The 27,107-nt window shown below is 58.3% G+C and overlaps 13 protein-coding genes and 1 non-coding gene across 14 annotated transcripts; 4 read left to right on the top strand and 10 right to left on the bottom strand.

Annotated features, from left to right (window-relative positions):
* Window positions 1-68: 68 nt before the first annotated feature.
* On the bottom strand, window positions 69-3,717 carry SCHCODRAFT_02627285 (uncharacterized protein). Its single transcript, XM_003031986.2, has 7 exons — window positions 3,578-3,717; window positions 3,141-3,511; window positions 2,811-3,088; window positions 2,619-2,756; window positions 1,039-2,256; window positions 805-984; window positions 69-746 (listed from the first exon to the last, which is right to left on the bottom strand). The coding sequence occupies exons 2-7, from the start codon at window positions 3,449-3,451 to the stop codon at window positions 505-507; spliced, it is 2,367 nt and encodes a 788-aa protein (XP_003032032.2). The 5' UTR covers window positions 3,452-3,511; window positions 3,578-3,717; the 3' UTR covers window positions 69-504.
* Window positions 3,718-3,806: 89 nt separating this feature from the next.
* SCHCODRAFT_02302900 (uncharacterized protein) lies at window positions 3,807-4,650 on the top strand. Its single transcript, XM_050342310.1, has one exon. The coding sequence runs from the start codon at window positions 3,844-3,846 to the stop codon at window positions 4,366-4,368; it is 525 nt and encodes a 174-aa protein (XP_050200225.1). The 5' UTR covers window positions 3,807-3,843; the 3' UTR covers window positions 4,369-4,650.
* Window positions 4,651-6,865: 2,215 nt separating this feature from the next.
* Window positions 6,866-8,116, bottom strand: SCHCODRAFT_02302847 (S-adenosyl-L-methionine-dependent methyltransferase). The gene is made up of 5 exons (XM_003031987.2): window positions 8,032-8,116; window positions 7,912-7,977; window positions 7,354-7,826; window positions 7,230-7,293; window positions 6,866-7,173 (listed from the first exon to the last, which is right to left on the bottom strand). Exons 1-5 carry the CDS (start codon window positions 8,088-8,090, stop codon window positions 7,080-7,082), a joined length of 756 nt encoding a protein of 251 aa, XP_003032033.1. The 5' UTR covers window positions 8,091-8,116; the 3' UTR covers window positions 6,866-7,079.
* A 441-nt stretch (window positions 8,117-8,557) lies between these two features.
* Window positions 8,558-11,245, bottom strand: SCHCODRAFT_02501949 (MIF4G-domain-containing protein; the record flags this gene model as incomplete). Its single annotated transcript, XM_050343124.1, has 8 exons — window positions 8,558-9,166; window positions 9,237-9,619; window positions 9,690-9,841; window positions 10,005-10,101; window positions 10,175-10,570; window positions 10,670-10,798; window positions 10,867-10,937; window positions 11,007-11,245. The coding sequence occupies 8 exons, from the start codon at window positions 11,243-11,245 to the stop codon at window positions 8,558-8,560; spliced, it is 2,076 nt and encodes a 691-aa protein (XP_050200224.1).
* Window positions 11,246-11,324: 79 nt separating this feature from the next.
* On the bottom strand, window positions 11,325-12,034 carry SCHCODRAFT_02501775 (uncharacterized protein; the record flags this gene model as incomplete). Its single annotated transcript, XM_050343117.1, has 2 exons — window positions 11,325-11,917; window positions 11,965-12,034. The coding sequence occupies 2 exons, from the start codon at window positions 12,032-12,034 to the stop codon at window positions 11,325-11,327; spliced, it is 663 nt and encodes a 220-aa protein (XP_050200223.1).
* A 117-nt stretch (window positions 12,035-12,151) lies between these two features.
* Window positions 12,152-12,233, top strand: SCHCODRAFT_t118. Its single transcript has one exon. It is a non-coding gene; the product is annotated as a tRNA-Ile (tRNA).
* A 31-nt stretch (window positions 12,234-12,264) lies between these two features.
* SCHCODRAFT_02748967 (uncharacterized protein) lies at window positions 12,265-13,901 on the bottom strand. The gene is made up of 7 exons (XM_003031989.2): window positions 13,855-13,901; window positions 13,784-13,804; window positions 13,582-13,734; window positions 13,407-13,528; window positions 13,255-13,353; window positions 12,806-13,201; window positions 12,265-12,750 (listed from the first exon to the last, which is right to left on the bottom strand). The coding sequence occupies exons 1-7, from the start codon at window positions 13,876-13,878 to the stop codon at window positions 12,420-12,422; spliced, it is 1,146 nt and encodes a 381-aa protein (XP_003032035.1). The 5' UTR covers window positions 13,879-13,901; the 3' UTR covers window positions 12,265-12,419.
* Window positions 13,902-14,181: 280 nt separating this feature from the next.
* Window positions 14,182-16,152, bottom strand: SCHCODRAFT_02627265 (uncharacterized protein). The gene is made up of 7 exons (XM_050345401.1): window positions 15,974-16,152; window positions 15,776-15,827; window positions 15,279-15,349; window positions 15,150-15,205; window positions 14,894-15,001; window positions 14,591-14,725; window positions 14,182-14,492 (listed from the first exon to the last, which is right to left on the bottom strand). The coding sequence occupies exons 1-7, from the start codon at window positions 15,997-15,999 to the stop codon at window positions 14,383-14,385; spliced, it is 558 nt and encodes a 185-aa protein (XP_050200222.1). The 5' UTR covers window positions 16,000-16,152; the 3' UTR covers window positions 14,182-14,382.
* A 1,577-nt stretch (window positions 16,153-17,729) lies between these two features.
* Window positions 17,730-18,101, bottom strand: SCHCODRAFT_01189970 (uncharacterized protein; the record flags this gene model as incomplete). Its single annotated transcript, XM_003031991.2, has 1 exon — window positions 17,730-18,101. One exon carries the CDS (start codon window positions 18,099-18,101, stop codon window positions 17,730-17,732), a length of 372 nt encoding a protein of 123 aa, XP_003032037.1.
* A 69-nt stretch (window positions 18,102-18,170) lies between these two features.
* SCHCODRAFT_01304977 (heterotrimeric G protein alpha subunit 2) lies at window positions 18,171-20,506 on the top strand. The gene is made up of 8 exons (XM_050341412.1): window positions 18,171-18,434; window positions 18,484-18,659; window positions 19,030-19,181; window positions 19,234-19,356; window positions 19,572-19,707; window positions 19,776-20,014; window positions 20,108-20,249; window positions 20,342-20,506. Exons 1-7 carry the CDS (start codon window positions 18,302-18,304, stop codon window positions 20,205-20,207), a joined length of 1,059 nt encoding a protein of 352 aa, XP_050200221.1. The 5' UTR covers window positions 18,171-18,301; the 3' UTR covers window positions 20,208-20,249; window positions 20,342-20,506.
* On the top strand, window positions 20,229-21,436 carry SCHCODRAFT_01038487 (uncharacterized protein). Its single transcript, XM_050340900.1, has 2 exons — window positions 20,229-20,249; window positions 20,342-21,436. Exon 2 carries the CDS (start codon window positions 20,713-20,715, stop codon window positions 21,355-21,357), a length of 645 nt encoding a protein of 214 aa, XP_050200220.1. The 5' UTR covers window positions 20,229-20,249; window positions 20,342-20,712; the 3' UTR covers window positions 21,358-21,436.
* Window positions 21,437-21,636: 200 nt separating this feature from the next.
* Window positions 21,637-23,423, bottom strand: SCHCODRAFT_02627257 (uncharacterized protein). The gene is made up of 5 exons (XM_003031992.2): window positions 22,897-23,423; window positions 22,596-22,843; window positions 22,426-22,540; window positions 21,878-22,371; window positions 21,637-21,822 (listed from the first exon to the last, which is right to left on the bottom strand). The coding sequence occupies exons 1-5, from the start codon at window positions 23,057-23,059 to the stop codon at window positions 21,763-21,765; spliced, it is 1,080 nt and encodes a 359-aa protein (XP_003032038.2). The 5' UTR covers window positions 23,060-23,423; the 3' UTR covers window positions 21,637-21,762.
* A 99-nt stretch (window positions 23,424-23,522) lies between these two features.
* Window positions 23,523-23,941, bottom strand: SCHCODRAFT_02302696 (uncharacterized protein). The gene has a single exon (XM_050342309.1). It carries the CDS (start codon window positions 23,783-23,785, stop codon window positions 23,567-23,569), a length of 219 nt encoding a protein of 72 aa, XP_050200219.1. The 5' UTR covers window positions 23,786-23,941; the 3' UTR covers window positions 23,523-23,566.
* A 157-nt stretch (window positions 23,942-24,098) lies between these two features.
* On the bottom strand, window positions 24,099-26,831 carry SCHCODRAFT_02668239 (uncharacterized protein; the record flags this gene model as incomplete). Its single annotated transcript, XM_003031993.2, has 7 exons — window positions 24,099-24,428; window positions 24,480-24,551; window positions 24,600-25,419; window positions 25,475-26,208; window positions 26,276-26,316; window positions 26,377-26,630; window positions 26,683-26,831. 7 exons carry the CDS (start codon window positions 26,829-26,831, stop codon window positions 24,099-24,101), a joined length of 2,400 nt encoding a protein of 799 aa, XP_003032039.1.
* Window positions 26,832-27,107: the final 276 nt, after the last annotated feature.

Raw genomic sequence — 27,107 nt, 5'->3', positions numbered from 1 at the left:
GCAGGCGCGCAGTCAGGTTCAAAACTGTGGCCAATGCGAGTCCATCATGTAAGGACCTCCTCACCTGAGAGATTCACGACTCAGATAAATCAGATGAGAATAACATAGATACATATCTACTACTACAGATATTTACTTGGCAGCGTGCAGCAGCACCGGTACTGCTACAGTCCTCTAGCAGCCCAATACCTACAAGTCCGATTAGACGTGGTATAAGATTCGAGACGCTGTACATGTATGTAGGCAAACGCAGAGGAGCACACGGGAACGCGCGAAGAACGAGGTGTACGAGGAGAAAGTACGCGAGGAACGCACGACGAAGGGGAAATAAATACAGTACGTATGACTGAAGACTAGGGACGACAGACTAGAAAGTCGCGATGAGTACATGATACTGGATGGAGTCAACTTGGATGCGCTGCATTAGCAGCAAGAGGAAAAGGGTGCAACGAAAGGGGTAACAGCTGCCAGAACGGCGAGCAGGGGTCAAGCGAAGGAGGCGTCTCATAACGCAACGCCTGCTGGACCCCATAGCAAGCTATCCGCATCTGCCTCAGGCTCAGGCTTCAGCATGCTGACGCCGATACCCTGATCGAGACTCGGCTTCACATCGCCCAAGCCCGCGAGCGATTTCGGCGGATCGCCACCACCGCCGCCACCCCCACTCCCCCCATCTTCGCTCGACTGCGGCATCTTCCCCTTCGACTCCAGCATTCGGGCGCACTCGACACCGCCCTCGGATTTCACTGTATAGAATGTGGTTAGCTAACGCTGCCAAGCGAGAAGCCCTGCGTAAATACGCACGATGTCGATTGAGTGCGTCCATGCGCGCGAACTGCTTTCGACAGCCTTCGCACTGGAAGGGCCGGTAGTTCGTGTGCAGCTGCTCGTGTCGCTTGCAGTCGTGTTGTCGCGCGAAGCCCTTGCCGCAGCCGGGCCAGTGACAGCGGAATGGCTTCTCCTCGTTGTGTGATCGTATATGACCTGGGCAAATAGTTAGGGACCATGTCACAGTTCGAGGCGCGCTGGAGCACTCACCCTTCAAGTTGAAGCTTCTCGTGAATGTGCTGCCGCATCCTGGGACCGGACACTTGAATGTAGCCTCCTGCTTACGCCGCCTATGCGACGCATTCGCAGTTCGACCAGTGGTGACGTTGGGCTTCGCGACATGTGCGAATTCGCCAGACCCGTCCCCGGGTCCACCTTGTTGGCCCGAGGACATCCCCATGCCACCTAAACCTGACATCATCCCCGTACCGCCAAGGCCACCCATGCCCATCTCTGAGACCAGGTGCATATCCCCAGCGCCCATTCCACCCATCATCGGGTCGACGCTGTCGAGATCATTCGTAGGCCAGCGAGGGCTGGCGTTCGGCGACGGGTACGGGCTCGGGCGTCCGCGACCACCCATGCCGATACCCATACCCGGCGGCTGCGGGTTCCACGTCGCCGACCCGCGCTCGGACGACGCGCGACGGTGGTGGCCATAAAGACTCCCCGCCGGCGACAGCGATCGCGCGCTCGGCGGGCCCATGGGCTGAAAGCGCGCGTCCGGCGTGTACGAGCGCTGGTTCTCGGGCACGTACGGCGAGCTCGTGCGGTTCGCCGGCGAGAGCGAGCGCGCCTGCCCGTGCGTCGGCCCGAGGCCCCAGCCGGACGAGCGGCCGGTGCGGAGGTCCATGTCGGGCGTGAGGAAGGCCGGGTTGCTGCCGACGCCCGACCCGAGGCCCGGCGGGAGGTGCGGCATGTTCGAGTAGTCCTCGCTGCGCGACTGGCGCATGTGCCCGGGGCGTGGGGGCACGCCGAGCAGGCCGCGGTCGTCTGGCGAGCCGCTCGTGCCCAGCTGGGAGCTGCCGCCAAGCGTGGCGCTCCCGCTCATGTTGCCGCTCTCGGTTCGGCTCCGCGGGAAGTTCTCCCATGTCGGCGGCTCGAGCGACGTGTCCGACTTGGAGCGCGAGTGCTTCGAGGAGGGCCCAGGGAGGAGGAAGTCGCTCGACTGGCCGAAGGACTGGCTGCCGTAGCTGGAAGAGGCATTCATGTTGTCGAGAGCAAAGTTGCTTGAGCTTGAAGAGCCTGAATTGTTGAGGCCGAAGCTCTGACCACTACCGCCGATGCTGTGGCCCGTCGGAGACGGACGACGGGGGAAGGTGTATGATGAAGGATCACGACCTCGGGAATTGAGATCTGTGTCGCTGGAGTCCTGACCGTACGAGCTATCGTACTCGTCCTGCTCTTGCGGTGCGTTGAGTGAAGGTCCTGAAAGAAGAGGATAAGCAACAAGCGCCATGGTACAGCATCGACTGATGTAAGCCGCAGTAGTGCCAGAACCGAACTGAGGCGACGCTTGCAATGCGTGAATCGTTGTGACTCATCAGCCGCACCAGTGCCTTTTGATGATGGCCCATGTGCCCGAGACAGCTGTGTGCCATCCGAGGACGGAACGGCGGGCACGAAGGATCGACAAGCAGGGCGAACGGGAGCTCCCATCACACAGAAGGCTCGGTGCAATGATGGAAGCGCGCAGGCTCTTGATGAGTCCCGGACAAAATCCCCGACACGCCGCGGTCATACGACACGTCGCCAGAGGGAGAAGAGAATGTCTGAAGATTGAGACTCACCATGGAAAGCATTGGCTGCATTGGCAGCTGCGGTCCGGACGGGGGTGGCGGGGACGATATTGAGCGATGGGCTGTTATCGTCCGGCATGACTAAACGTGGCGGGCTTTGGGCTTGGCCGCTCGGGTTTCGACTATGTGCTAAGGGGGAGTAAGAGTCTAAGCAACGATTGAGCGCCACACATATGCACTCACTGGGAAGAGGAGAGGGTCCCCAATTGGGACTCCCCTGGAAGGACATTTGCTCAAAGGACTGCGCGACTTGCATACGCGGCGAGGGGGACACGCCGAGGCTTGAGGGAATGCCGTGTGGGTGCTGAGACGACACGCTGGAGGCGCGCGAGTGCTGCGAGTGGTGGGAGTGACCATCCGAAGAGGCCGGCGATGGGTGATCAAGTGAGCTCTGCATAATTCCCCCGAAGTCGTCGTTGAACATAAGCAGGCTGGACTGCCCGAAGTCGGTGGGATTGTACCTGCATGCGGTGAGTGATGGGTAAGCGAGGGAGAGGGGAAGCAATCGCGCACCTATCGGTCACGAAATCCGACTCGTAGAGAGGGTCCAGCAACGGATCCTGGGACAGGTCGGAGTGCTCGGAGAAGGGGGATTGGTATGAGCCCGGCGATCCGTGAAAGGAGGGCGAGCCGTGGAATGAGCCTGGCGAGCTGTGCTGGTCGAACACGCTGCCGTCAAAGGTGGGCTGGTCGTAGGAGAGGGGCTGTGTGGCGTGGTCGAACGAGGAGGGGATCCCGCCGGCAAAGGTGAGGGAACGCGGGGAGGGCGGCTCGAGGTCAAAGCCAATGTCGGCCGGGGCGTCGATGTTCGTGGCACTGTCCATGGTGACGGCTGTGTTCAAGGGTATATGTATCGGCGCGGCACGAATTAATCTGTACGCAATCTGGGAACCGTGATGGAGGCGATGAGCAAGCCGTGTAAGGATAATACTGCGCGCACGTGTACGCACAGCCTGCAGCTCTTGGTCCTCGGTGGGAGTGATGAGCTTTATATGCCCGAGGAATACCGATCTGCGATGGTCTCGAGGAGGAGATGGGCGCAGGAGGCAAGATATGTCGCCTGAGTTCGCCGCGAGAAACAAGAATCGACGGCGAACAACGAGGGGGTCTCGCTGATCGGCCGTGCCTGCCGGGCCGTGCCGAGCTGATTACGGCATCCGCATTTGGCAACTCCCGGGGGCGCCCCTCGCACAGCCTCCCATGTTCAACTTCGCTGATGCGGTGCACCGCCCCCTGCACCGCTCCGCGAACTTCAACACCCATAGCGCATCGCTCTCCCGCTCCTCGATTCACTCGACGCCGCCCCCCAGCGAGCACTCGCGCTTCGACGCCCAGCAGGCGTGCACACCCTGGAAGCGCGCTGGGCCCGGCGACGATCAAGCGCCGGATGGAGCGTATGTATAATCCTGCGCCTTCCTCGGCGCGACGCCTGCTTCATGTAAACTCTCTATCACCCCGGCGGAGGGCAGGCCTTCTTCATCACGCCTCATCGACCCCGAACGCAGAAGCGGTCAAGCGACCCAATCGTCGTGAAACACGCAAGGACACGGCAAGCCTCAGATCTGCGATGCGCGCTCGACGACTGCATTGTTGCTGTTTGTTACGACTCTATAGAGCCTCCTTGCGGACGGGAGTCTGGACAGGGGACCCTGACATGCGTCAAAATAAGGTCAGTCCCGAACGTCCGTTGGATGAAGGTAGGCAGCCGTGCGTTGGCAACGAGGGCTATCTCGAGCACTAATCTCGAAAATCCAGTCCGTAAGTCAGCCATTCATGACTCGCTGTGAACGTGACGAGCTTCATAACCCCCTGTTGGTCTCCGTCAAATGGACGGGCCTCGCGCGGACCCCTCATTGCAAGCTATTGTCTTTACACGGCTCACTTCATTTTCTAGCCGCCAAATTTAATCTAACGGTTGGTCTTTCCTCAAAGGCATTTCATTCCCCATGTTTCGCACAGCAGGATCAAGCGACCTACGAACGCATGGCGCAACCTCAATAGGATCGACCCTCAGGGCCAACCTTCGCAACTCCGCAGGATTGCTGCCGTTGTGCTTTTCATTCCGCCCGTTCTCCGCCGGCCATGCTTCCTTGAGCAAGTCAGGATCGACACATTGACGAGACCCGATCTCCGTTACCCGCCAGCTCGTCCTCGTTGCCTGCCTGTTTGACCTCGTTCCCGGAAATCTCTCGTCCCCGATACGCCTCCGCACCCGTATATTCACGGGCACGACAATCCCATTGGCCATAAAGTCAAGTCTCTTCGTAATTCTGCTCCGCTCCCCCTCGTCCCCGATCCATTTTTGTATGATTCCTTGCTATATTTCCCTGTCAGCATTACTCGTGCTATTCTTCTCCGCCGGACGCCTATCTTTGTTCTCCTCCGCCATAAATGCATTTCTTTTCATTCTTCTCAGGCAGACTCCCACTTTCCCCTTCATTCCGAATGCTCTTTTTCCCCTGTACGTTTTCTCTCTTCACAAATTGCCCATCGTTGACTCTTCGATGTCCTTCCTTCTCCTCCTTCTTCGCAACACTTTGATTCATTGCACTCGAAGCGCCACCGCGACGCGCCCGATATTCGTCTTCCATCGGCGCAAAAAGACTCGGGATTTACCGTGTGTAATAAATCGTTCCCAGGCGCCTGTCGCATACCACCTCCGCGCCGCACGGCGCTCGCGCTTGACCCCGAGGCTCCGACCTGGCTCTGGCATTCGATGTAGAATTCTGACACTCGATACAGAGCTCTGAAGCACGACTCGCATTATCTTCTCGTTCTCCACTGAATATACCTACGTTCTAACCGTCCTCCGTCGCAGATCGACCTCCCTCCCGAGACACGACCGCACGAAAATCCCATGCCTTCGGTCTTGCTTCCCCGCGCCGCTCGGGATGGGCGTGAGACCCTGCGTCGGGGGAAGGACGTGAGATCCCGTCCGGTGGAGGCGGGTGAGGCCTGTGCGGCTGAAGCGAGTGTGAGGCGGGAGGGAGCGCGCGGTAGAGGCGGCAACTTGAAAAATCTGTACGGCAGAGCCGGAAGCTTGGTATACTGATGCGACAGCGTTTGCGCGGATAAGCGGGTGGGATGCAGGTACAATTGTATGTAGTCGAGTCCATTCTGTGAATTGAGTGAAGATGATCATACGGACAAGCGGTAGAGACCCATGGGGTGGAGACAAACTACCATACGGCGAAGCGGAAGAGCCCGTGCACGCTCGTGCGGGTAACGACACTCGCCCGCGCGGTGCACGACATCGAAGCTGACAAGGATCAAGTAGTCATTGTCGTTGATGGCACAGGTCGGACGCTGAAGGCTTCTGATTTACATGTTATGGAAGTTCGAGGGCCTGGGCTTTCGAGGGAGGTATCACGCTGAACATTGGTCAGGATTTTTCCTCGGAGTCAAACATGCGATAGCACGAGTCATAGGGAAGGGGTTCGAGATGTTTGCGAGACGTACTAATGCGCCTCAGCCTCCACGGAGACTGTTCGGGAAGGGGTCGGTGAGCCCGACGACGCAGAGGTCATGGGAAGGGATCCCAGGGAGTTTATGGGCGCTCGATGAGAAAAACCTAAATCCGAGGGTTAATCTGGAACATCCGTGATGTCGTACTAGCAATGGCTTTCGGAGTAGAGAATCGGCAAATACCCCAGAACAGAAGGAGCGTGCTTAGGAATTATCGCGGGCGCTAGCCAGCCTGCCTCGGCAAACGCCGACCAACCTTGAGACTTCCTAATTCGGAAGGCTTTGATTCCCCATGTTTGTCCAGGGACGATGACGGCTGTATCGCGGTGCATCGCCTTTTGGCTTTGCCCGCATATCTGCTCTCTTGCAATGACGAGTACGCCGCCTCCTACGCCTCTTACGACGGCAAGGAAACACCCCGTTTTGGAAGAATCCCGATAAGCACTGCCTCCTCGGGAAAAGAGCGCGTACAGCCTTCTCGGCAGGTACTTTGGTAGCGTATAATCGCCTCGGTGAGTAGTAGCGTACAGCCTTGGCATAGCCGGCTCTGTTACTAGCATGGACGTACGTGGACGGCTCCTCGGACGTTGTAAAGGGAACAAGCGCTATCACGCGAGCTACTTCTCGGCGTGGTTCTCTGTGCACTGTAAGCCAACATGGCTATGAAGATGTAGTGTATGAACGAACTGCGCTGATATAACGCTGCAACCGACGAGCCTTGTGTAGCCTGTAGCAAGCCGCGGATACTCTGCCGCAACCGACGGGTACTCAACCGCTTACGCGCTCCTTCCCAGACTGTTTCGTGCGCGTGAGGTCCTGTGGGTCTTTCGCCTGCAGGTCTCTGCCGCTCCTGCGCACTTGAGTACCTACTCCGGTGCAAGCTGCTGACCTCAACCCGCGTAATCCCCTGCCGTTTCCCGTTCGCAACCTTTCCTGCCGATCTCCCGCTTCCGAGTTCGCGCATTCCGATGCATCGCATAACGTTCATTATGACGAGCCGTCTATTTTCCTAAACGCCACCGTGCACACAACGCTCCCGCTTTGCCCACCAAAGGAGAAGGTTCTGTGCTTGACGCGCGAGCTGGCGTAGTTGTTTGCAATCAGGTACAGCGAGCAAAAACCAGATGACCAACTCACTGGTATTCCATCGTGCCCTCCGCCGTGAAGCTCGCCTTGAGTTCTTCTTCGGTGAAGTTGCATGCTAGGATGAATTTCAGCTTCAAGACCTATGTATTATGGCCCGAAACAACATCGCACTCACAAGTAATCAGGAAGAATCCACCCGGCTTCAGAAGCCTCGCTGCCCTCGCAGGATATCCCGCCGCAGGCGACAAACCCTTCTCGTCCTTCTCGCCCAACGCAATAGCGTCGTACGTGCCCTTGTCCAGAACAAGGTCCCATGATGCCGTTTCGTGAGCGTCTTTCCCACCATCGGACAACCCAACAATCTCTTCTGTCAGAAAATCTCTTTCCTCAAATGTGATATCCTCCAGGCCTCCCCCTCTCGCTTGTGCAATCGACTTCGCGAGCGCGACCGCGTCCGCGCTGTAGTCGATGCCACATAGCTTCGTAGGTGCGTACCCTGCTTCGGCGAGGGCAAAGAGAAGGGTCCCGTTGCCGGAGCCAATTTCGAGGATGGTGGGATGTGTAGAGGAGGATGGGGAAGCTGAGGAGGGCGGCGGAATGTGCTCGAGGGCCCAATCGACCATCTTTTCTACGCTTTCTTCGCCAAACCTGAGCAAGGAGAACAAGATATGTGGATGAGTAGAGAGGGGCAAGGTCAGCCATCGTGCAACTTGTGCAAGGGATGATGCCTGACCATATCTCACCTTCATCGCCGATCTCCTTGAAGTTGGCGAGCTCGGAGGAATAGACATTGTCCCAACTGCATGCATCTTCAACCACCTATTTCAACCCATAACAGTCGAGTACTACTCACTGCTCCTTCGTCCCCAGCTTCGACGGCTGCAGCTCAGCATCCGACGGTGGCGCGGCCATGGTGATGGTCAATGTTCAAGTTGACGCGATGGCAGATGCGATCTCGATCGCTTTGAGCCCAAATCCGGCAATCCCATTGTGGTTGCCATTTTCGGCAGCCCCCCTTTTATGGCCACGCCCCTTGGACACCCCGAAACTGATTATTGCCGGCCCTTTTGCCTCGTCTTTTCTGCCATTTACAGCCGGAGGGGGTCTGACCGCATTCTGTCAATCGTTCCTAGTCGCGCAGCACCACAGCGTTGAGGCAGTACACGCAGCAGCAGAATAATTGACGAGGCAGTACCTTGTGATTTTCCGTCGCAGGAAGCAAAGCTGCGCGCCCCCACCCTGTTGTGCGGCGCAGTCAATCCTATCGATATCCAAGACATGCGCTGCACCATACGTATGCATGCCGTTACAGGCGTACACCCAAGCCGTACAAACCTAAGCTGCAAAGGACACCTCGGTGTTCGCCAGAGCAGCATTATTCACAAGTCATCCGTCAGCCCAGGTACCACATCGAGGCCCGTCCTCAGCGTCTCCTTCGCCACCCCGCCTGCCCATTTGACGAACTTGCCCTCCGCATCGTCCGCCCCAGCCTCCTTCATGACTACCTGCGTGATGAAGTACACCAGGCCCATCGCCAGCGCCTCCACCCGCGCCGCCTTGATGAACACCTCCTCCACCGCGCCTCGATTCCGCGTCTGCGGAGCCGCCCCCAACACGGGCGACGCGGTCTGACTTGCGACGAAGGTCTGCACGAGGAGCTCCCTCAGGAACGCCCGCCCCCGCGGCTTCAGCACGGTAAAGTCGACAGGCTTGAGAATCGTAAGCGAGGTCGCGTCCTTCGCGATCCACCACGCGTAGAGTTTCGCGACGTTGCGCATGCGCGCGGGCGAGATCTTCTTGGCGCGTTCTTCGTCGTCGGAATTATCGTTGTCGCCCAGATTTTTCACGACCTCGGCGCCGCCGACGCGGGTCTCGCCGAGGTCGCGGAGGAAGTCCCAGAGGCAAAATTGGAGGGTGATCTTGTAGGAATGAGACTGCCGGCAGAGGTGCTGGCCGACGAGGGCGTAGTACGGGTTGTAGGCGGCTTCCTGTGAAGACGTGAGTTCCGGACGCTGGAGTGCGAACACAATGATGGGAGCAAGTTCACCAGCCACTCACATTCCCACAACAATGCAGCAGCACCCTCACAATCTCCCTCTGCTGCACCTCCGTCAGATTCAGCTGCCCCAATCGCTCGCACGCATCCACGTAATCGTCGCTGCTCATCAGCACTACGAAGATGGAGCGCCGGATGTCGGTGTTCATGCCCTGCTTGCGAGCGAGCTTGAGGAGCTTGGACTCGGCGCTTTCCTTGGGCTTGTTTGTGGCGTTGTTACTGCTGCCAATTGTGCCATTGGGGCCGGAGCCGGAACCATCGACGTCGCCCTGCCGCTCGACTAGCGGATCGCCACCCCATGCAGCGCCAACGAGCCACCACTTGCCGCGGCTCTCGGCCGAGTGTAGGTCCTCAAGTGTGACGCGGAGGGGTTCGTGGGCGAGGACTGGGTGAGTGTGTCAGCGTCAGCGTCATATTACATACCACGCGAACGCCAACCAAAACAAAACACTCACCATGCCTCTTCTTCGCCATCCCACTCAAGAACTTCTTCATCCTCTCGACCGCCTCGTTCCCGCCCGTCTGACCCTGCTGGCCCTTCTTGCTCTTCGCCGCCTTGTTGTTCTTAAGGTTGGTGAGGGTCTCGATCATGAATTTCGTGCGGGAGCTGAGTGGGTGAGGAAGTGAGTATACGCCGTACGTACGGGGAGTATGTATGTACGTGGCGTAAGTGCAGGGCAGGTATGTGGCGTGAGTACGGGGGAGTAGAGGATATATATGTATGGTAAGTGCAGCAGGGGTGAGGAAAGAGAGACAGGAGCACCACACACCTCAAGTTCCCGCCCTTCCCGTCCACCTTCCCCTGCACGATTTGGATGATGTCCTTCAGCGCTGACGGGTCGTCCGCGCGCAATTGTTGGCCGGAGTCTTAAGAGGTGTCGTCAGTCTCCCATTCCCCTATCGCCTAATCCCAGGCTGCTCATGACAAGGCAATACTCACTCCTCACAACCTTGAGCAACAACTCCACATCCAGCTCGTCCATTCCGGTATCCTCGCCATTCCCCCCGCCACCCCCACCCAGCAACGACCGGATGATATCGTACACCAGCACGCACGACACCACCTGGAAGTTGTAGAGCTCGGAGATGAGCACGATGAGGTTGGAGCACTCTTTCCCGGCGCCTTCGCGGGTTATGTCGGCGTTTGGGTCGTTTGGGTCGTGATTGCTAGGAACTTGTTGCGAGGGGTCGGCGTGGGCTGGATCGGTGGCGGGGCCGTTGGGCTCGTCGGCGGGGGACTGTTGCGCAGAGGCGGAGGACTGTTGAGCAAATGCACCCGCAGCCTCCGCTCGATGGCGCTCGTACTCGGCGACGAGTGTTTGCACGAAGTACGCGGCTGGATAAGGGGTGCAGCGATGTTAGGACCAGGTTGACCGAAACCATAAAGACTGAAAAAAAAAACACGAAAACTGAAAAAAGCAGCCCGCGTACTCACCAAACTCCACGCCCACGATCTTGTGCAGCGCGGCCACGAACGCGGCGTGCAGCACGACGTACGAGTCGAGGAGGAGCGCGTGCGAGGACGTGCCCTCGATGATGAGCTTGGTGAGGGTGGAGGTAACGTCTGGGAGGGAGATGGAATAGTCAGTTTCCTATTCAAACAGAGGAGCAAGGCGGTGGATTGGCATTCACCATGTCGCCTATTCTGCCTGTACGTCTCCTCGACGCCTTCGATGATGGAGCCGAAGTTCTGCTCGGTCATCCTGCGTGGTGTGAGCATTCGGGCCAGGAGAGGCTATGATTCGAGTGAACGTCAGGGTAGTAAGACGCACCTATTCAGCAACCCCTTCAGCTTCTTCGTGAGTTTCGCGATGACCTCGGCGTCCTGCCCATCGCCCGCTACTGCTTTGTTGCGCAGGTGGGGAGGGACGTAGCGGGTGGCAGGGGCGGAGGATGTTGGGTGCTCGGCTGCGGCAGAGGCTTCGGTGGGCACGGGGGTATCATTCGGCGTGTCGTTGGTAGAGATGCCCTGCCACTCTTCTTCGTCATCGAAGTCCCCGTCTTCGTCCATCGCGTCGTCGCTCTCTTCATCCTCTTCCTCTTGTTCTTCAGACTCTGGTTCCTGTTAACATTTTAGAAGGAAAGCATGATCATATGCATTGAAAACGCACCTCAGCCTCCGCCGCACCATCAAAACTATCAAACTTGCTCGCAAAGTCGAGCAGGTCGTCCAGCCCATCGTCCTCTTCCGGATTGCTCTTCTTCTTCTTGCCCCCCTTCAAGCCCAGCTTTGACTCGAGATACGCAATATAGTTGTCTTCGTCCGCCTCGACGCGTGATCGAGGGGTGGCCTTGCTGGACTTCTTGCTCGTCTCGCCGGCGAGTTTGGCGAGTGCGCTAGGTTTCCTGAAGTCCTTTGCCTTCTTCTCTTTAGGCTTTTTGTCCGTAATGGTGGTCTTCGTATCCGTGGATGCCTTCTCCTTCGATGATGTCGCATCTGCATCCTGTTGCCTCACTCTCGCGGCAGGGGCAGGGGGAGCAGCGCCAGACTCCGTCTTCACCCTCTTGCGTCTGGGAGAGTCGAGATGATCGTCCTCCGCGCGTCGCTTCACAGCGTTCACGTTATGCGCGTTCGAGAAGTACTGCGCCTTCTTCTGCTTGCGGCCCTCCCTTTCCTGCTTGCGCGCCTCCTTGCGCGAAAGCTTGGATTTGGATCCGTATCCGCGGCCCCGGGATTGCTCTGCTTGGATTGTGAGCGCACACGTCTCAGACAGAGTGTAGCCAACACACCTGAGGTCCCATTAATCTCGTCCAAGATACTCTGCGGGAGCCGAATCCCACGGCTCTGCTGCCTGACCATGGTCGGGAGATGTGAGGTGATCGGAGGATCGAAGGGTGATCGAGCGGCGTCGGTGAGACCGGACCGTCCGTGCAGTGCATGACGTATCCATAAGCTCAATGGCCGCGCTTAGGAGTTGCCCGCATAACTTAGTGGTAGAGTGTTGTACTTATGTGGATACATTATGCAAAAGTCGCCAGTTCGATCCTGGCTGTGGGCAGCTTTTTGCTCCTCCAACCTAACGTCGGTCTCCTGGTCTTAGCTTTCTGTATCAGTGGCAACGGTCGCGCATAGCTTGTGACAAGATGCTCTTCTTTACAAACAGAGAGAACTTGACTTCATCCACCACAAGATGACGCTTCTGAACCCAAAAGCACTGGCGGCATTTGCTAATCGTCGTCGAGTGCTATCTTCGCTTGGTACGATAAAACTCCAAGAACGCCAGCTTATCCTCCCAGCCCAAACCCACTCTCTTCATCTTCCCGATTTGCGCAATGAGTGTTGCGCAGACTTCTGTCAACTGTCCATCGCTCCCAAGCGCGGGGGAGCTGGCGCCGAGAACCTCGCTCGCGATGAAGGTACCCGTACTCGGGAGCTCTGCCATCGAAAGCAAACGAATGGATAGCGTTGGCGGTATCAACGTGGCGCAGAGCTTGAAAGCGTGAGCGAGAGGATTAAGCGTGGTCGACGGAATGGACAAAGTAGGTGTTGGCGTCCACGCAGTCGGCGGGTCGCATCTGCAAACGCGCTTCATGAGTAAAGCACCAAGGAAATCAGCGGCGGGTGACTGACCTCGTACACATCACGAAGACATTGCAGTTCTTCGGCGTTGTCGTGCGCCGGAACACGTCCGCGAAGCGAAGGAGTCCTCTCCCATTGCTCGTCGTGCATTCGGGGAGAACAACGATCGGCCGGTTCGCTGCCCTCCGGATGTCCTCCAGTGGGCGGCCTTGGCCTGGTTGGGGCAGGACGCTCCCGGTCGAGCGCACCATCTCCAGGAGCGACGCGGTGCGGAAGCCCGTAATATGTGCGCGCGGCATGGCATCGCGCGTCGCTGGAGCAGTGATCGCGGCGGAGCCGGTTCCAGTTCGACGTCCAGGCGTGTGCGAGACGGGCAAGGGAGGAGACGTCTGCGCGGGTGTCTTTGGTAGCGCGTCAACTGTTGGGTAGACAAAGATAGGATTGAATCTACCGGGGAGGTCGTAAGCTGACAGAAAGGTGGGGGAGGGGTAGGGACGTACTGGAATGCGAGCCATAGCAACTCGATCCAAGAGACCCAGTTGCTGACGATGATATCCCCCGCTCTGGGGCGCCATGGGATTGGCTTCTGAGCCAAGCGGCTGTACTCGGATGTCAGGGTATTGTCTAGAAAGCAAGGCAATTGTTCACGCACCCTCGCTGCCGTGTCACGACCTCCACCGGGATCCAAAAGAAGCCGCATACGAAGAGGATAGCGCGAGTGGTAATCTTCGTCAAGATTCCGGTTATGAGCCTATGAAGTGGTGGAAGTATCCGCTGATGATGTTCTGGTTAGTGACATGCGGTACAGCGGGGAAAAAGGCACTCACGAACACAAGGCAAAGACCGTCTACGAGTACAACATGGACCAGAACCAGAGCGAGAAACAATACAAATCGTACTGCACCAAGAGCGTATACAAGGGGCACAGCAAGAGTGGTCAAGTTGTTGGAGGTAAGGGGAGGAACGGGAGTGAGGAATGGCTGCAGTACACGATTAGCACGAGGAACGGCGCGACTGCAGCATCCTGACCTGTATTCCTGTCCCCGGATCCTGAGTCTCAATGTCAGTAAGTTATAGACCGGACCGGGGCATAGACCCACCCTGTACGCGCTGTACTTCTCCATTGTGCGAGGCTGAGGCACGTTCAATGCAGAATAAGCGCCGGAGAACAAGGCCACGCGATCGGTTCGCCGACTGGCATGGGTCCGCACGTGCTGCGAGTGCCGCGGCGCGCCGATCTCTGCGTCACCCACCATGCCGCGCCGACGATACAATATCTCCGACACCTCTTATGCTCACGAAACTGAGTTCCTTGGACTTCTCATCGCTGGCGCTGCCTAGCGCACGCAAGAAGCCTGAATCGAAATTTTGAATCATCGTCGTCCTGGACCCTTCGCTTCTCAGGTGCCACCGCGACTAGCTAAATGACGTCTCTCTGTCCTTCGTGAACCCACTGTACCACTGAAAATTCTACCCATGCCACACGTGAGCCTGAATTTGCCGGTTCGAATGATCCACTGTCTTTCTGAAATAATCGGGACAGCAACTTGGGTATAGAAGCGCGCTTCCCCAGCCCGGGCCAGCGCTTTCTCGGGTCTTTCCAGCGCTTACTCGGGTCTTTCCCTCGCTTACTCGAGAGTGCCGCAATCGTCAATGTAGACGGGCTGCCTCGGCGTTCCCTCGCGCGAGCCCAGGGATTCGATGCGCTTCACGATCTCCTGGCCGCTGACGACCTCGCCTGGAAAGGGTGATCAGCGCCCGGTTCCCTCGTCGACCTACTCCACCTCGATGCGTGGCAGTGCGCTAACGATGACCGGCAGAGAAAGAGATGCTCACCAAACACCACATGCTTCCCATCGAGCCACGGCGTCGCGACCGTGGTGATGAAGAACTGCGAGCCGTTCGTGTTCGGGCCCGCGTTGGCCATGGAGAGGAGGAACGGCTTAGTGTGCTTCAGGCGGAAGTTCTCGTCTGGAGGACGTGATCAGCGTTATGTCGGTGCATGGCCGCTCGCCGTTGTATCTGGGGAGCCCGACGCAGGAACCAGCTCTTGCTGCCTGCACTAGCGCCTGCCTCAGGCGAGATATGCGAGTCGTTGGGGACACTCGCAACGCCTTCGCAAATCCATGCCATACTCACCAGGAAACTTCTTCCCCGGATAGATGCACTTCCCGCCCGTCCCGTCACCGCGCGTGAAGTCGCCGCCCTGCAGCATGAACTCGGGGATGATACGGTGCATGTGGGAGCCTGAGACTGTGCGTCAGCGTCCTTCGTCGTTTGGGCAGTAACTACTCTGAATGCGAAGGGACGTCCGTCAAATGCAGGCGGCGTCCGAACACGATGCGAATTCTTTTGGATGCAAAACACGGGAAGATCAGCGAAGTAGCTAACGTACCCTTGTACCCAAAACCCTGCGAGCCGGTGGAGAGCTCGCGGAAGTTGCGCGCGGTCCTGAAAGGTCAGTTGTCAGTGAGGTCGCACAGGAGACTTTGTCGCAATGAGAGTCAGCGGCCAAAGAACTCACCTCGGCGTCACGTCGTCATACAGGTGGAAGACGATGCGCCCAATAGGCTCCTTGCCGATGCGCATGTCGAACTGGGAGGATGGGGTCAGCGTGGGTGGATATCGAGGGTGAACTTGGGTGGACATCGAGCAAGCAAAGCGGGCAGGGTGGCATATGCCGGGCTAGCGAGCGAGCATGATGCACGGCGCAGGGGCTTGCTGAAGCGCACGACATCCGGTGAGCGGCGTAGAGACTAGTATAGCGCGCCTCAACGTCGCAGCGTACCCCGACAGACGCCGCCCTAGCACCCTCCGCTGTCCTCGACACCGCGCGTCACGACAAGCGATACCCTAGCACGCGACAAGGGACGCGACAAGCGATAGTCTAGCACGCGCCACCGTCGAGCTCATGAGCGTGGCGCGGAGACAGCCGTTAGCTGGCTGGTTAGCCGCTCGTCCCAACAGCTTTCAGAGACACCAATACTTGTCAGGAGGTGACGTTCGGACGCGAATACTCACAAAGACATCCGCCGTGCTGGTGCTCAGCGCGGACTCGTCGAACGGCTCGCCGCTGGAGGAGGTGCGTCAGTCAATGCCAGGAGTTCAACGCACAAAAGGCATATGTGAGACGAGCGGTGAGAACGAAACGCATGTCAAGCGGGCTACAAGTACGGAGTCTGCCAGCTTGATGAGAGTGCGCGAACGAGAGATACCAACCTAGCTTTCGAGGACTTGTTGCCCATCGCAATTAGTTTCTAGGGAGGGTGATCTGCCGTGTGGGTTGTCCGGTGCTTTCCTACTTCCACTGCCAGACGGAAAGGACGTGGTTCGACTTTCGACTGGGAACGCGAAGGTCGAGACGAACACCTGGCAAGCCCAGCGCATGCAACCAGCAGCCTCGTGTTTGTTGAGTGCGTGCCTCGTGTTCGTGAACCGGACCGAAATGCCGGATGGGTTTGTGGCGCAGGCGTATCGCTAACAGCGGCCGAGGGGGCGCTCCTCAACTTCGAACTTGCACTTATCTCATCCTTCACGCACAAGACCTTCACCAAGGTTTCTATCTCGTATCTGTGGTTTCACTCTTTTGATCTCTGGACCCTACTCTATACAAATACTTACAGTAGTAGTCTCCAAATATCATGATGAGCGCTGCTGACCTACCTGTCACTCTACGTCCTTCACTGAATGTAGGAACGTTGCTCTCCAGCCGACAGCGCGCTCCCGAGGATGACACGGGTGCGCGATAGCGCTCTCGAGATTGACGAGGGCACGGCATGTCCTTTGACAAGATTCGTGAAAGCCCGGCAAAGATTGACAGGGCGGATGGCCTCGCCGTACGCTGTCAATTGCCGGGCTTGCCACTGTCAACTGCGAGTCAAGACATCCGTGACTCCAGGACATCGACCAGAGCGACGTGCGTCGTCGACACCTATATCGCGCCAACCACAGTATGGTGTGTAGTTCGTTTGCTTTGTCCCAAGGCAGGCCGTTGTCGCGAAGAAGGCGTTGAGGGTGTGGGGAATGGCACAATGACGAGGAGAAACGTATAGAGGGGATATATAGGTGAGAGTATGACGAGCAAGGACAGGCGCCGGTGACGACTCACGAGGAGATGTTGGCGGCGGGGCGAGACTCACCGACAGGCGCGCAGCCTAATGGAGGTACGCGTAAGGTTGTTGATGTGCTGCTTGTCCTGCCGCTGCGTACGTTCGTCGGTACTATCCTTCAGCTCCGCCGATGGGAAGGGTAACGGTATACGGAATTTCGCGGGGTAATTGCGAGCGCAGGCGCGGGAAACTGGAATTTGGAGCACACCCGCAGGAGAACTCAGGAAAGGCTCGCGCAATTCGGGCTGCTTGCCGCCCGTCGAGGACAAGGGTGAAGACCATCGACTCGTCAATTCAACCCTATGCGAGGTCAAGCAAGCCGGAGGGTAAGATGGGTATAGAAAGCGATGTGGGCCGTCGGCCCGGTCAGAGTGGAGTGTAAGGGGAGCAGGAAGGGGAGGAGGGGGTCATGAAGAGGTGGGCTAGCAGCGTGAGCGGACGAGGGGTACAAGTACAACGCCAGCGGTAAGCCGACAACTCGAGCAGGCAGATCGGCAGCCCGGGGATCAAGCCAGAGTAATGCAGCTAGTGCGCTGCTGTGGCGGGGACTAGCGAGGACCCAGCAAGAGCATCACTGGGATATCAAGCCTGGGAGATAGAGTCTGATAGCCACTGTTCGTCTCGGTAAAGTCCCCGTATATGAGCTGTGGTGAGCCCCGTATATGAACTTGATGTCCGCGCAGATGAACTGTGCGGTGTTCATAAATCGCAGATGAGCAGTGCAGACGACCTCGTAGATGAACGGTAAGTGCGAGAGCATGGGTAGGATCAATGGGCGTGTTGTCTCGACGAGAGAAGGGTGGGTCCTTCGCTCTGTCTTGCTGCATTTCGGCTCGAGTTTAGTGATGTTTGACGAGCGTCGGTGATTAGAGCAGAGCTTGCTTGATGGGGTGCTCGACGTCCGTCGCGGTGGAGGGGGAGCAGTGAGTTTCGCGGAGCGCTACGCATTTGTAGGCGTGGATGTCAATCGACGGGTACCATGTCGATGCAGAATGGATAGCTGTCAGTGTCAGCGTGTCCGGGCAGAGACCCGCTGCGGCTCTGGTCGGCTTGCATCGGGATTGCCGCGGTGGCGCGCTGTCAGGAAATCCCCGGTGCAGTGCGGAAGCTGGGAAGGGGGGGGATCGTGCAAGGCAGCGAGGCGGGCGACAGGCAGGAGGAGATGCACGGAGGGCAGCCCCATCGGTGTACAAGGGAGAGGCGGGGGAGAGGGCGGGCGCGGCGGCCGGGGCGGTCATGTGAGCAATTAAGGGAGGCAATCTATCAGAGGTATGTTATTCCCATGTCAAGCAGATTGATCTGACGCTCGACGCTGTCCGGCGCTGCGTGCCCTCAGCGGCCACGCGCGCCCCTTGTCCGCTCCCCCCATCACCCTCCTCCTCGTCTTCCTCGACCACCGCCTCGCCGCCGCACTGGCCAGCACAACCCCCAGCCCACGATGGGCGCCTGCGTGTCATCGTCCTCCCAGCCCGTCGCCGACGTCCAGGCCAAGGAGCGCTCCGACGAAATCGACAGCCAGATCAAGGCCGACTCCGAGCGCCTCAAGAAGGAGTGCAAGATCCTGCTGCTAGGTGCGTGCTTAGCGAGTTGCGCTGGTGCCGTGTCTGACCCACCCCCCAGGCTCCGGCGAGTCGGGCAAGTCGACTATCGTCAAGCAGATGAAGATAATCCACAAGAACGGCTTCTCACCCCAGGAGCTCGCCTCCTTCCGCCCCACCGTCTACCGCAACGTGATCGACTCGGCGCAGGCGGTCGCCCAGATTATCAAGAAGGCGAACCCGGAATCGCCTAACCTTGTACGTCCCCCCCTCCCATCCACCGAACGCCCCAAGGAGAGCTGTGCACGCCACTCAAGTGGACAGGGCACTGGCCTGTTTGCCCTCGGGCGGTAACGAGCGGGGCGGGCTTGCGTGCATACCACTGCGCTCGTTGAAGAGCATGGCTGGCGTTGCATGCAGTTCCATTAGGTCATTGGGCGCAGCAGGCGCGTCTGTCGCCATATAATGGCTCTCCGCCTTGCCAGCCTGAACTGCAGCCATACTAGAGACTTGCTTGCTTTTGACGCTGCGCAGGCAGCCCCATCCCTGCGATCGGCTGCCCCTTCCTGCGATACGCTGGCCATCCCACGATTAGGTTGCTATCAAGCTTGCTTACACGCACACACAGGCCCTACTGGATAAGATAATCGACTACGACGCCAATGGGATAGTCACCCCCGACCTCGCAGACGCTATCCGCCGCATAACCAGCGACCCTGCTACGCCCAAGATCATCGACGAGCATGCGAACGAGTTCTATCTCATGGATAATGCGGCGTAGTGCGTCACAAATCATATCATCGCGCCCCACGCTGACTCCTCCCTCTCGCAGCTTCTTTGAGAATGTAGTCCGAATAGGCGCGGAGAAGTATCTACCCACGGAGACGGACATTCTCCGTGCGCGAGTCAAGACTACCAGCATCAGCGAGACGCGCTTTGCGTGTGGGCCTCTGACGTGCGTATTTCCGCCGTATCACTTCGTTGGACGGGCTTGGCTAGGATGCAGCGCAGCTACTCGCCTGCCCAGCCACAGTCCTTCCTCCACGCCGTGCAGTGCCGTGGCCGTGCAGTAAAGGGCAGTGCTCGATGCTTGGCGTGCACGGATACCTTCCGTCTTCTGCTTTACACACCCTCGGCGAGGTTTCGTGCGTCATGCTGACGCTCTCCCAGCATTCACATGTTCGACGTCGGCGGGCAGCGCTCGGAGCGCAAAAAGTGGATTCACTGCTTCGAGAGTGTCACCTCCATCATCTTTTGCACGGCGCTTAGCGAGTACGATCAGGTTCTGCTGGAGGAGAAGAATCAGGTACGTGTAGTTGACGCGCGCGGCTAGAGCGCGTCTATGTTGTCGCCGGTACTGACTTGACTTCCTAGAACCGCATGGCCGAGTCGCTGACTCTCTTCGAGTCGGTCATCAACTCGCGGTGGTTCCTACGGACTTCGATCATCCTGTTTCTCAACAAGACGGACGTGTTCAAGATCAAGCTCCCCAAGGTGCCCCTCGACCGCTACTTCCCCGAGTACACGGGCGGGAACGACATCAACAAGGCGGCGAAGTTCATCTTGTGGAAGTTCATGCAGGCGAATCGGGCGAGGCTGAGCGTTTATCCACAGTGAGTTTGTTCTCCCAACCGCCGCTCGCTACAACCACCATTCGCTACAACCGCTTTCCTTTGCGCGACATGGGCTAATGCGTTGTGCTGCAGCTTAACGCAGGCGACGGACACGAAGAACGTGCGACATGTCTTCGCGGCGGTGAAGGAGACGATACTACACAACGCTCTCAAGGACTCGGGCATCTTATAGCACGGGTGATTTCTTATCCACGCGGCGTAGCTTTTGCAAGCGGTGCGTGTTCTCTTCCCGAGGATGCGTCCTCTCTTCCTGAGGATGCGTCGTCTCTTCCTCTCACATGCGAAGCGGAACTCATCATCTTTTAGATCTGCGTGTGCGCGACGAGCTACTGCAGGTGGCTTACGCGCTCTCGTCCCTCCCTGCCCTGTGTACCAGACGCAGAGGCCTGGCTTCAAGCTCGCGCCGTCCCCGACCGCCAACGCTACGAGGACGCCAGGCCTCGTCGACACATCGCCACCCACCTCAGGCGCACCGTCCGCTCTACGATGAGCCGATGGTGCAGCTTGAGGTGCCCGTCTAGCCGAGTACAAATGCCCGTCCACCGAGTTCAAATGCCCTCTCCCTCGAGTATCCCTCCCCAGCCTCGCATCCGCCCAACATCACCCTCACGGACTACGCATCCTCCTCTTCCCGTGCTTCTCGCCAGCGCGCCGCATACGCTCCCTAGCCCTCGCATATGTTCCTCCTACTCATCCATCTCTCCGCCCGTCTGTTCAACATCCTTCGCCCTCACTTGTTCATCGGCCTTCTCCTCTCGCCTGTCCATCATCCTTCTCCCCATCGCCTGTTCAATATCGAATTCCCCACGACGCTCACGACCAGCGCATCCTACTTCTGCATAATTTATCATATCAGCATACCGTACATACGTCTCGCGTTGGGGGATACCTTCCGTACATACATTGTCGTCGGGGGCTTTGTGTTCTGTGCACATCACTGCCTTCTGTACATACTCTCATACCGGTTTCCGCTCGTCTTGCATAGGCGCTACCGGCCTATCGTCGTGGCTACCTCCACCACCCTTACTGGTGATCTTGGTTCCTCGCGTCCTCAGCCTCGCCCTCTGGCACTCAGCCTTACCCACTGGCACTCAGCCTTACCTACTGGCACTCAGCCTCACCCTCTGGCACTCAGCCTTACCCTCTGGCATCCAGCCTTACCCTCGGCCGCTCACTCACCCTTGCCTCCAGCGCCCCACCTACCCTCCTTGTCATATCCCGCACCCCTCCCATTAAACGTCGCTCCCCTGTACCGCTTCGTTGTACTTCTACTTCCTATTGCTGTCGATGCTTTTTGGGATTTCCTGTTGCTGCCGATATAGAATTTAATGGTTATACTCGGTTTCTTTGTGTAGGTTTTCGGATAGAATACTGTGCACAGGAAGGAAAGGTTTGCTCAGTATTTTGATGTGGTGACTGCTGGAGAACGTCAGTGGCAACCATTGCAGCTCCTTGTCTGGCCTCTTATTATCCTCGGCCTTTCACTCTTTCTTCGAAGGCCTTTTGTTCTCATTAGTTAGAGACCCTTGTGACACGTTCTTATTTACCGACTTTCGGCCTGCATGGATTGCGTTGAGTTTGACGAGTGCTCTGGCTATTAAGACGTTCACTCGCATCCAACGTTGCTGCGATCTAAGTACCAGTTTATTGTGGTGGGTATATTACGATGGGTAGGTCAAATGTCCGATGCGCTGCGGGTAGTCTAAGGATATGAGAGAAAACGCCATCTAGAACTCCGTCCGAGGCTCTGGTTTCCTGCTAACCATAAGGTACATCGGAGTGAAGAGCTGGGCGGAAATGGTGAGTATGATGGTCATTGAACAACAAACTGAACTGACGCACCTTCTTCTGCCCACCCTCCACGAGGCACTGCGCCGCCACCCGCAACGCCTCGCCCACATCATGCGTCCCCTTCGGCACCATCCCCACCAGCTCGAGCACACGCATTACATTGTGCGTCACCAGCATCCCGCTCCAGCTCATACGCCACACCGTGAAGTAGTCCCACGCCGTCTGCGCGTTGCTGATGTTCCCCTCCAGCGGGTAATACCACGGCACCGGGTCGTCGCGCTCCGCGAGATCCTCCTCGTGCTGAAGCGCGAACCCGACGGCCTTGACGGCGTCGCGCGCGGCGGCGATGGGCCGCATCTCGGGGATGCCGTTGCCGAACTCGATCTCGCGCTGGAGCTTGTGGTGCGCGGGGTCGGCGGGGTCCCAGCGGTCGGTCATGAGCCACTCGTAGACGCCGAAGGTGCCGCCGGGCTTGAGGACCTTGAAGATCTCGCCGTAGACGCCTTCGAAGCTGGGAGCGTGGACGGTCGCTTCGATGGCGTAGACTGAAGGAAGGGAGGTTAGTTACGAGAGGGAGAAGAAAGAGGGTATGAACCTACCTGCATCGAAGTAGTTCTTGCCGAACTGCTCTTCTAGACGCATGAAGTCGCCCTTGACGAAGGAAACCTTGCCCTCCAGACCGGCCTCCTTCGTGTACTTGCGCGCGCGAGCGATCTGGAAAGCATCTTTAGGACACGCTTGCAGTATACTTGAGTAGCAATTCGCCGACCTGGAAGTCATTGTTGTTCAAGCCGATGATCTGCACATCCGCGAAGCGTGCGATCTGCCGTGCGGGGCCGCCGACACCACAGCCAACGTCCAAGACGCGCATGCCCGGCTTCAGGTTCATCTGAGCGGCGAGGTAGTGCTCGTGCCGTGCGAGCGATGCTGCGAAGCTCTCGCCCTTGTAAAAGCGCGAGAAGTGGAAGGAGGTGCCCCAGCCGTACTCGTAAAGTTCAGTCGCGCCGTCGTAGTAGCCTGTAACGAGTAAGCACGGGAAAGACAGGACTAGATTCAAGTGAAATGCGTACCATTCACGACGTCCGTGTAGCTGTCGACGCGGTTGTCCTTGTCAACTTCGCCGTCCTTGTTCATGTCCTTCTGCCAGAACTTGGTGTAGTTCTCGATGCGCTGGCCCACGCGGCCATCCTTCTCAGGGACGATCATAGCTTTGGAAGCGGTCTCGGCGGGCATGGCGTTGGAGGGGAGAGGAAGGGTGGGATGAGAGATGTAGGAGTGGGCGAGGGAGGGTGAGCGATGAGGAGACCATGTTCACCGTCATCCACCTTTATGAGCGTACCCATCGTATCATTCCGCAATAACATCAGGTCATAATTGTGCGGAAAACCGGCCAGGAGGTGGGTACATTCGTAGGATGTCTTACGCTGCACCTCAAGCCGGCTTTGGAAAGTGGTCCGATTTCGGCTGCATGGCGGTCGTCGTCAAGGCACGCATGACTCTTTGCCCTTGTAGCCCTCATAACTCTGGCTACGACCGTCCGTAAGGCCATGTGCATGATGGAATATTGATGTCAACACAAGCTTTGAGATTGGTGGCCTGGCGATGGCGAGTGGGAAGGTGCGAATTTGTGAATCGGGAACTGCATGATTTCCTGACACGTGCGTAGTCACATGATCGGTTCAACTTTTGGGTGTCACGCTGCTCCTCGTCAAGCGGCCTCCGGCCTTCCACCTATCCGCCTCAGCCAACGAGTCTAATCAACTGCATAACTATCGTCAAATGAGCAAGGCTGTTTATGTACATTTTCGTGTCATCGTAAGTAGGTTGGATTAGTATATACAGTGCTACCATGTAGTCCAATGCAGTAGTAGCAGATACAGATAAGTGCAGCAGGCGTGTCGTACATATGAATACTTTACAGGATCGTAGCGGTACATGCACACAACATGTCATCATCATCCAATGAGCGACCAACAATCATCAACGCGCCGATCCAAGCAGCAGCGATCCCCGTCCAGCTGAGGTCCAATTGACTGAGCTGAGGGCCCGCCAACCAAGTCAAGGGCCTACCCAGCAAGCTGGGGGTATCCATGAACCAAGCGGGAGCCCGTCATCGAAGCCGAGCCATCGACCAAGCTGAACATCCATCAACCAAGCTCGATGTGCGTATCCAATCTAGGAATCCGTGTCCGAGCAATCAAAGAGTCCACGTCAAGCAGACCAAGAGAAGTTCGAATGCATGCACAAGAAAGCAAGCGTCCACGCCAGCGAACTATACACAAGTCCGATGCTTGACCGCACGGACAGAGTCCCGGATGATGCAGAGCCACTCGCCCACGCGCTGAAGCTCTTCCGTCGCGCCCTCGAGCCCGACCTCGACCTTGCGGAAGAGCAGGCGCCGCAGAACCCGCACGTCGTCATCGTCGTCGCCCTCGATGAGGGTCTCGGCGATGGATGATGCGGAAGACATGGTCTGCATGGAGAGGACGGACTTGGAGGAGGCGAGGGAGTTTTGACTTGACCAGGAGCGTAGGTTGTTTGGTGTGTAGATGGAGGAGGCGTCGGTATCAGAGAAGCCCTGATTGAGGAGCTCGCTTCGTCTCTGCGAGGAGGAATCAGAAAGGGTCTGGACGATATCAAGAAAGATGCGCACCCTAAGGCACCGACCAACGACTCGCTCGGCCCGCGAGGTAGAGTGCGATGCTTGATCGATGTACTTTTGAGCCTGCCACAACGTTAGCTGAGTTGCTGTGAGGCAAAGTGATACACGTACCACTGCCAAAGCGTCCACAATCCGATGCATATCCCGTCCAACCGCATCCAACACCGCGCTACATGCCTCCAACGCGCACGACATCGGCTCTCTCCCCGAGCAGCTCGACGACCTCCCCTCGTCCGACGCCGCGCGCGGGAACGGCGACGACGTGCGCGACGGCGTCGTGGGGGTACTCGGCCGATCCGCCATCACCTTCTTCCTCAGCCATGCCCTGAACTTCGCAGACTTCGACTGCTTCGCAGGGCCCTCCACGCCCTTCGTCGGCGACGGCGACTTCGACTTGACGGACATCGCGAGCTGCGCGAGGTCCTCCTCGACCGCCGTCGCCTGCGAGTCCTCGGACTCGCGGTTCCGCTTGCGCCGCTCGATCCCGCGCTCGCGCATCGCGGCGGCCACCGCGCGCGACACGGCGTAGAACGACTGGTCGACCTTGTCGAACAGCGCGCGCAATTCGTGGAGCTCGCGCACCGTGTCGGTGCAGCGAGAGCGCAGGCGCGGAATGATGAGACGCGAGAGGCGGGACGTCTCGCCGAGCAAAGCACGCTGCTGGTCGACGTCGCGCGTCGCGCGCTTCGGCATAGGACGCGTGAGCTGGGAGAGGTTGGAGAGCATCTGCGTGCTGAGGGCAAACATGTCGTCGTCGGAGGTGACGGGGAGGGGGAAGGAGCTGCTGACAGTCATGACCGACGAGCTCGACGCCATACTGCGCAAGGGGCGCACGGTGCGGCAGGACAGCGAAGAGGCAGCCCTGCGGCCTTCCATGTCGACGCCGAAGACTGACCGGAACTCTGGGCGAGCTACTTCGAGCGCTGTCAATCTATCATTACACGTCAGCAACAGAGCAAGCATAATGGGCGACGTGGCGGACTTACCCTCGTGCGTTGCGCATCTCTCGAATGCTCCCTGTCGGGTCGCATTCCAAGTAGATGGACAGCAGTGTCATGGACGTGCCATGTTCGGCCGCGACATGAATGGGCGTCTCTTCCAGGCGATCCGTCACCGCCAACGGTACGCGCAAGTCGCGAATGAGATGCAAGGTGAAGTTGTAGAGTATCTCGGGGTCCTCAGGAAGCTCTTGGCTCAGAGCCAGTAGATGCAGAGGCGAAAACTGCTCATTTGGCGTGAACAGAGATACATCCGCACCTGCGAGATAGAGCGCATCGAGGATATCGAGGGACGGCGCCGAAGATACGCAGTGGTGAATCGGGCTCCAACCTTCGTGATCAGGCTGGTTGACGAGAAGCGGGGAGTACGAGAGGCCATCCGCATCTGGGAAGAGCAGCGACATGACAGTCGGGATGTCAGACGAGATTATTGCACAGATGAGCGCGTCCGTCAGGCGTCGCATGCACTTGGGCACGAACTGTGCGAGCGCCGGTGGCTCCAACGGGCCCGAGTTACGCTCGACAAACGCTGATGCACTGGCGACGAGGTGGTCATTATGCGGGCGCGTCGTCGCGCGCATCGCGGCCTGCAGCTGCTGATAGCGCTGCCGCCTCAACGACATCTCCGTCATCCACAGGATCTGCGGCTGGTCCCCGACGCTGAACTGGATGCAGCTGCGGTGATTGCTGTCCCGCAGGTCCGGGCGCGCGCCGCGCTCGAGCTTTGGGAAAAGGAAAGCGGATATTAAGCACCCCTGCCATCGTCCGGGAACATCGGGGCAGGCTTACCAGGAATTTGCAGACTTCGAGGCTCCCATCGCGTGCGGCGTCTAGGGGTGGGGACGTATGAGAACGGGGGATGGGACGCGATCAAGGGAGTGGGAACGTACACATCAGGGGCGTCGCGTTATGGCCGTCCCTCCCGTCCACGGCTACGGCACCGTCGCTCGCGTCGAGGAGGATCTGGACGACCTTGAGCATGTTCAGCCAGGCCGCCAGTCCGAGCGCAGTCGCGCCCTTCAGGTGGGCCTGCGCCGCGTTCAGAGTAAACATCGTCGCGTCTGGGTGAGAAACGAGCAGTTCGATGATCTGCAGGCGCTCGGAGGTAAGGAAAGACGAGCTCGATGGGTCCACCGAGTGCCAGCTACATCGCACGCGTTAGCGCACGACCATGAAAGAGAGCCTAGTGCACGTACTCCTCGCCGCCGATCGCGCATACCAGTGCCGTCCGGCTGTCCTCCATGAGTTCATTCACGTCGGCGCCCGCGCCCAACGCGCGCCTGACGCCAGTGAGGTCGCCCGCGAGGGCGTATGTGTGCAGGGCATAGTGACCCAGGGTGCGCATCGCGTCGCGCGTCCGGCTGTCGGTGAGTCTTCGTAAGAAAAGGTTCGTCGAGTACAGGTACAAGCAGGGTCCGTCAGTCAGGCGCGTCCGTCGGCGGCAGGGGGGCGGTGACGCGCAGGGGGAAAATCGGGCAAAATGAAGTAAGAGGGTGCGCTGGGGTACGTACGCTTTAAATGAGCTGGCGGGGAATACATATGGAGAGTTTCGGCGCGCAATGAGGCGCGCACGTAACAAAAGTGCATCTGCTCACCGCCTCGAGGCGCTAGGGTGAGGCGA

The sequence above is a fragment of the Schizophyllum commune genome, assembly GCF_000143185.2.
Source record: "Schizophyllum commune H4-8 unplaced genomic scaffold SCHCOscaffold_6, whole genome shotgun sequence".
Taxonomy (NCBI): Eukaryota; Fungi; Basidiomycota; class Agaricomycetes; order Agaricales; family Schizophyllaceae; genus Schizophyllum; species Schizophyllum commune.
This window is presented reverse-complemented; position numbering and strand designations above follow the sequence as displayed.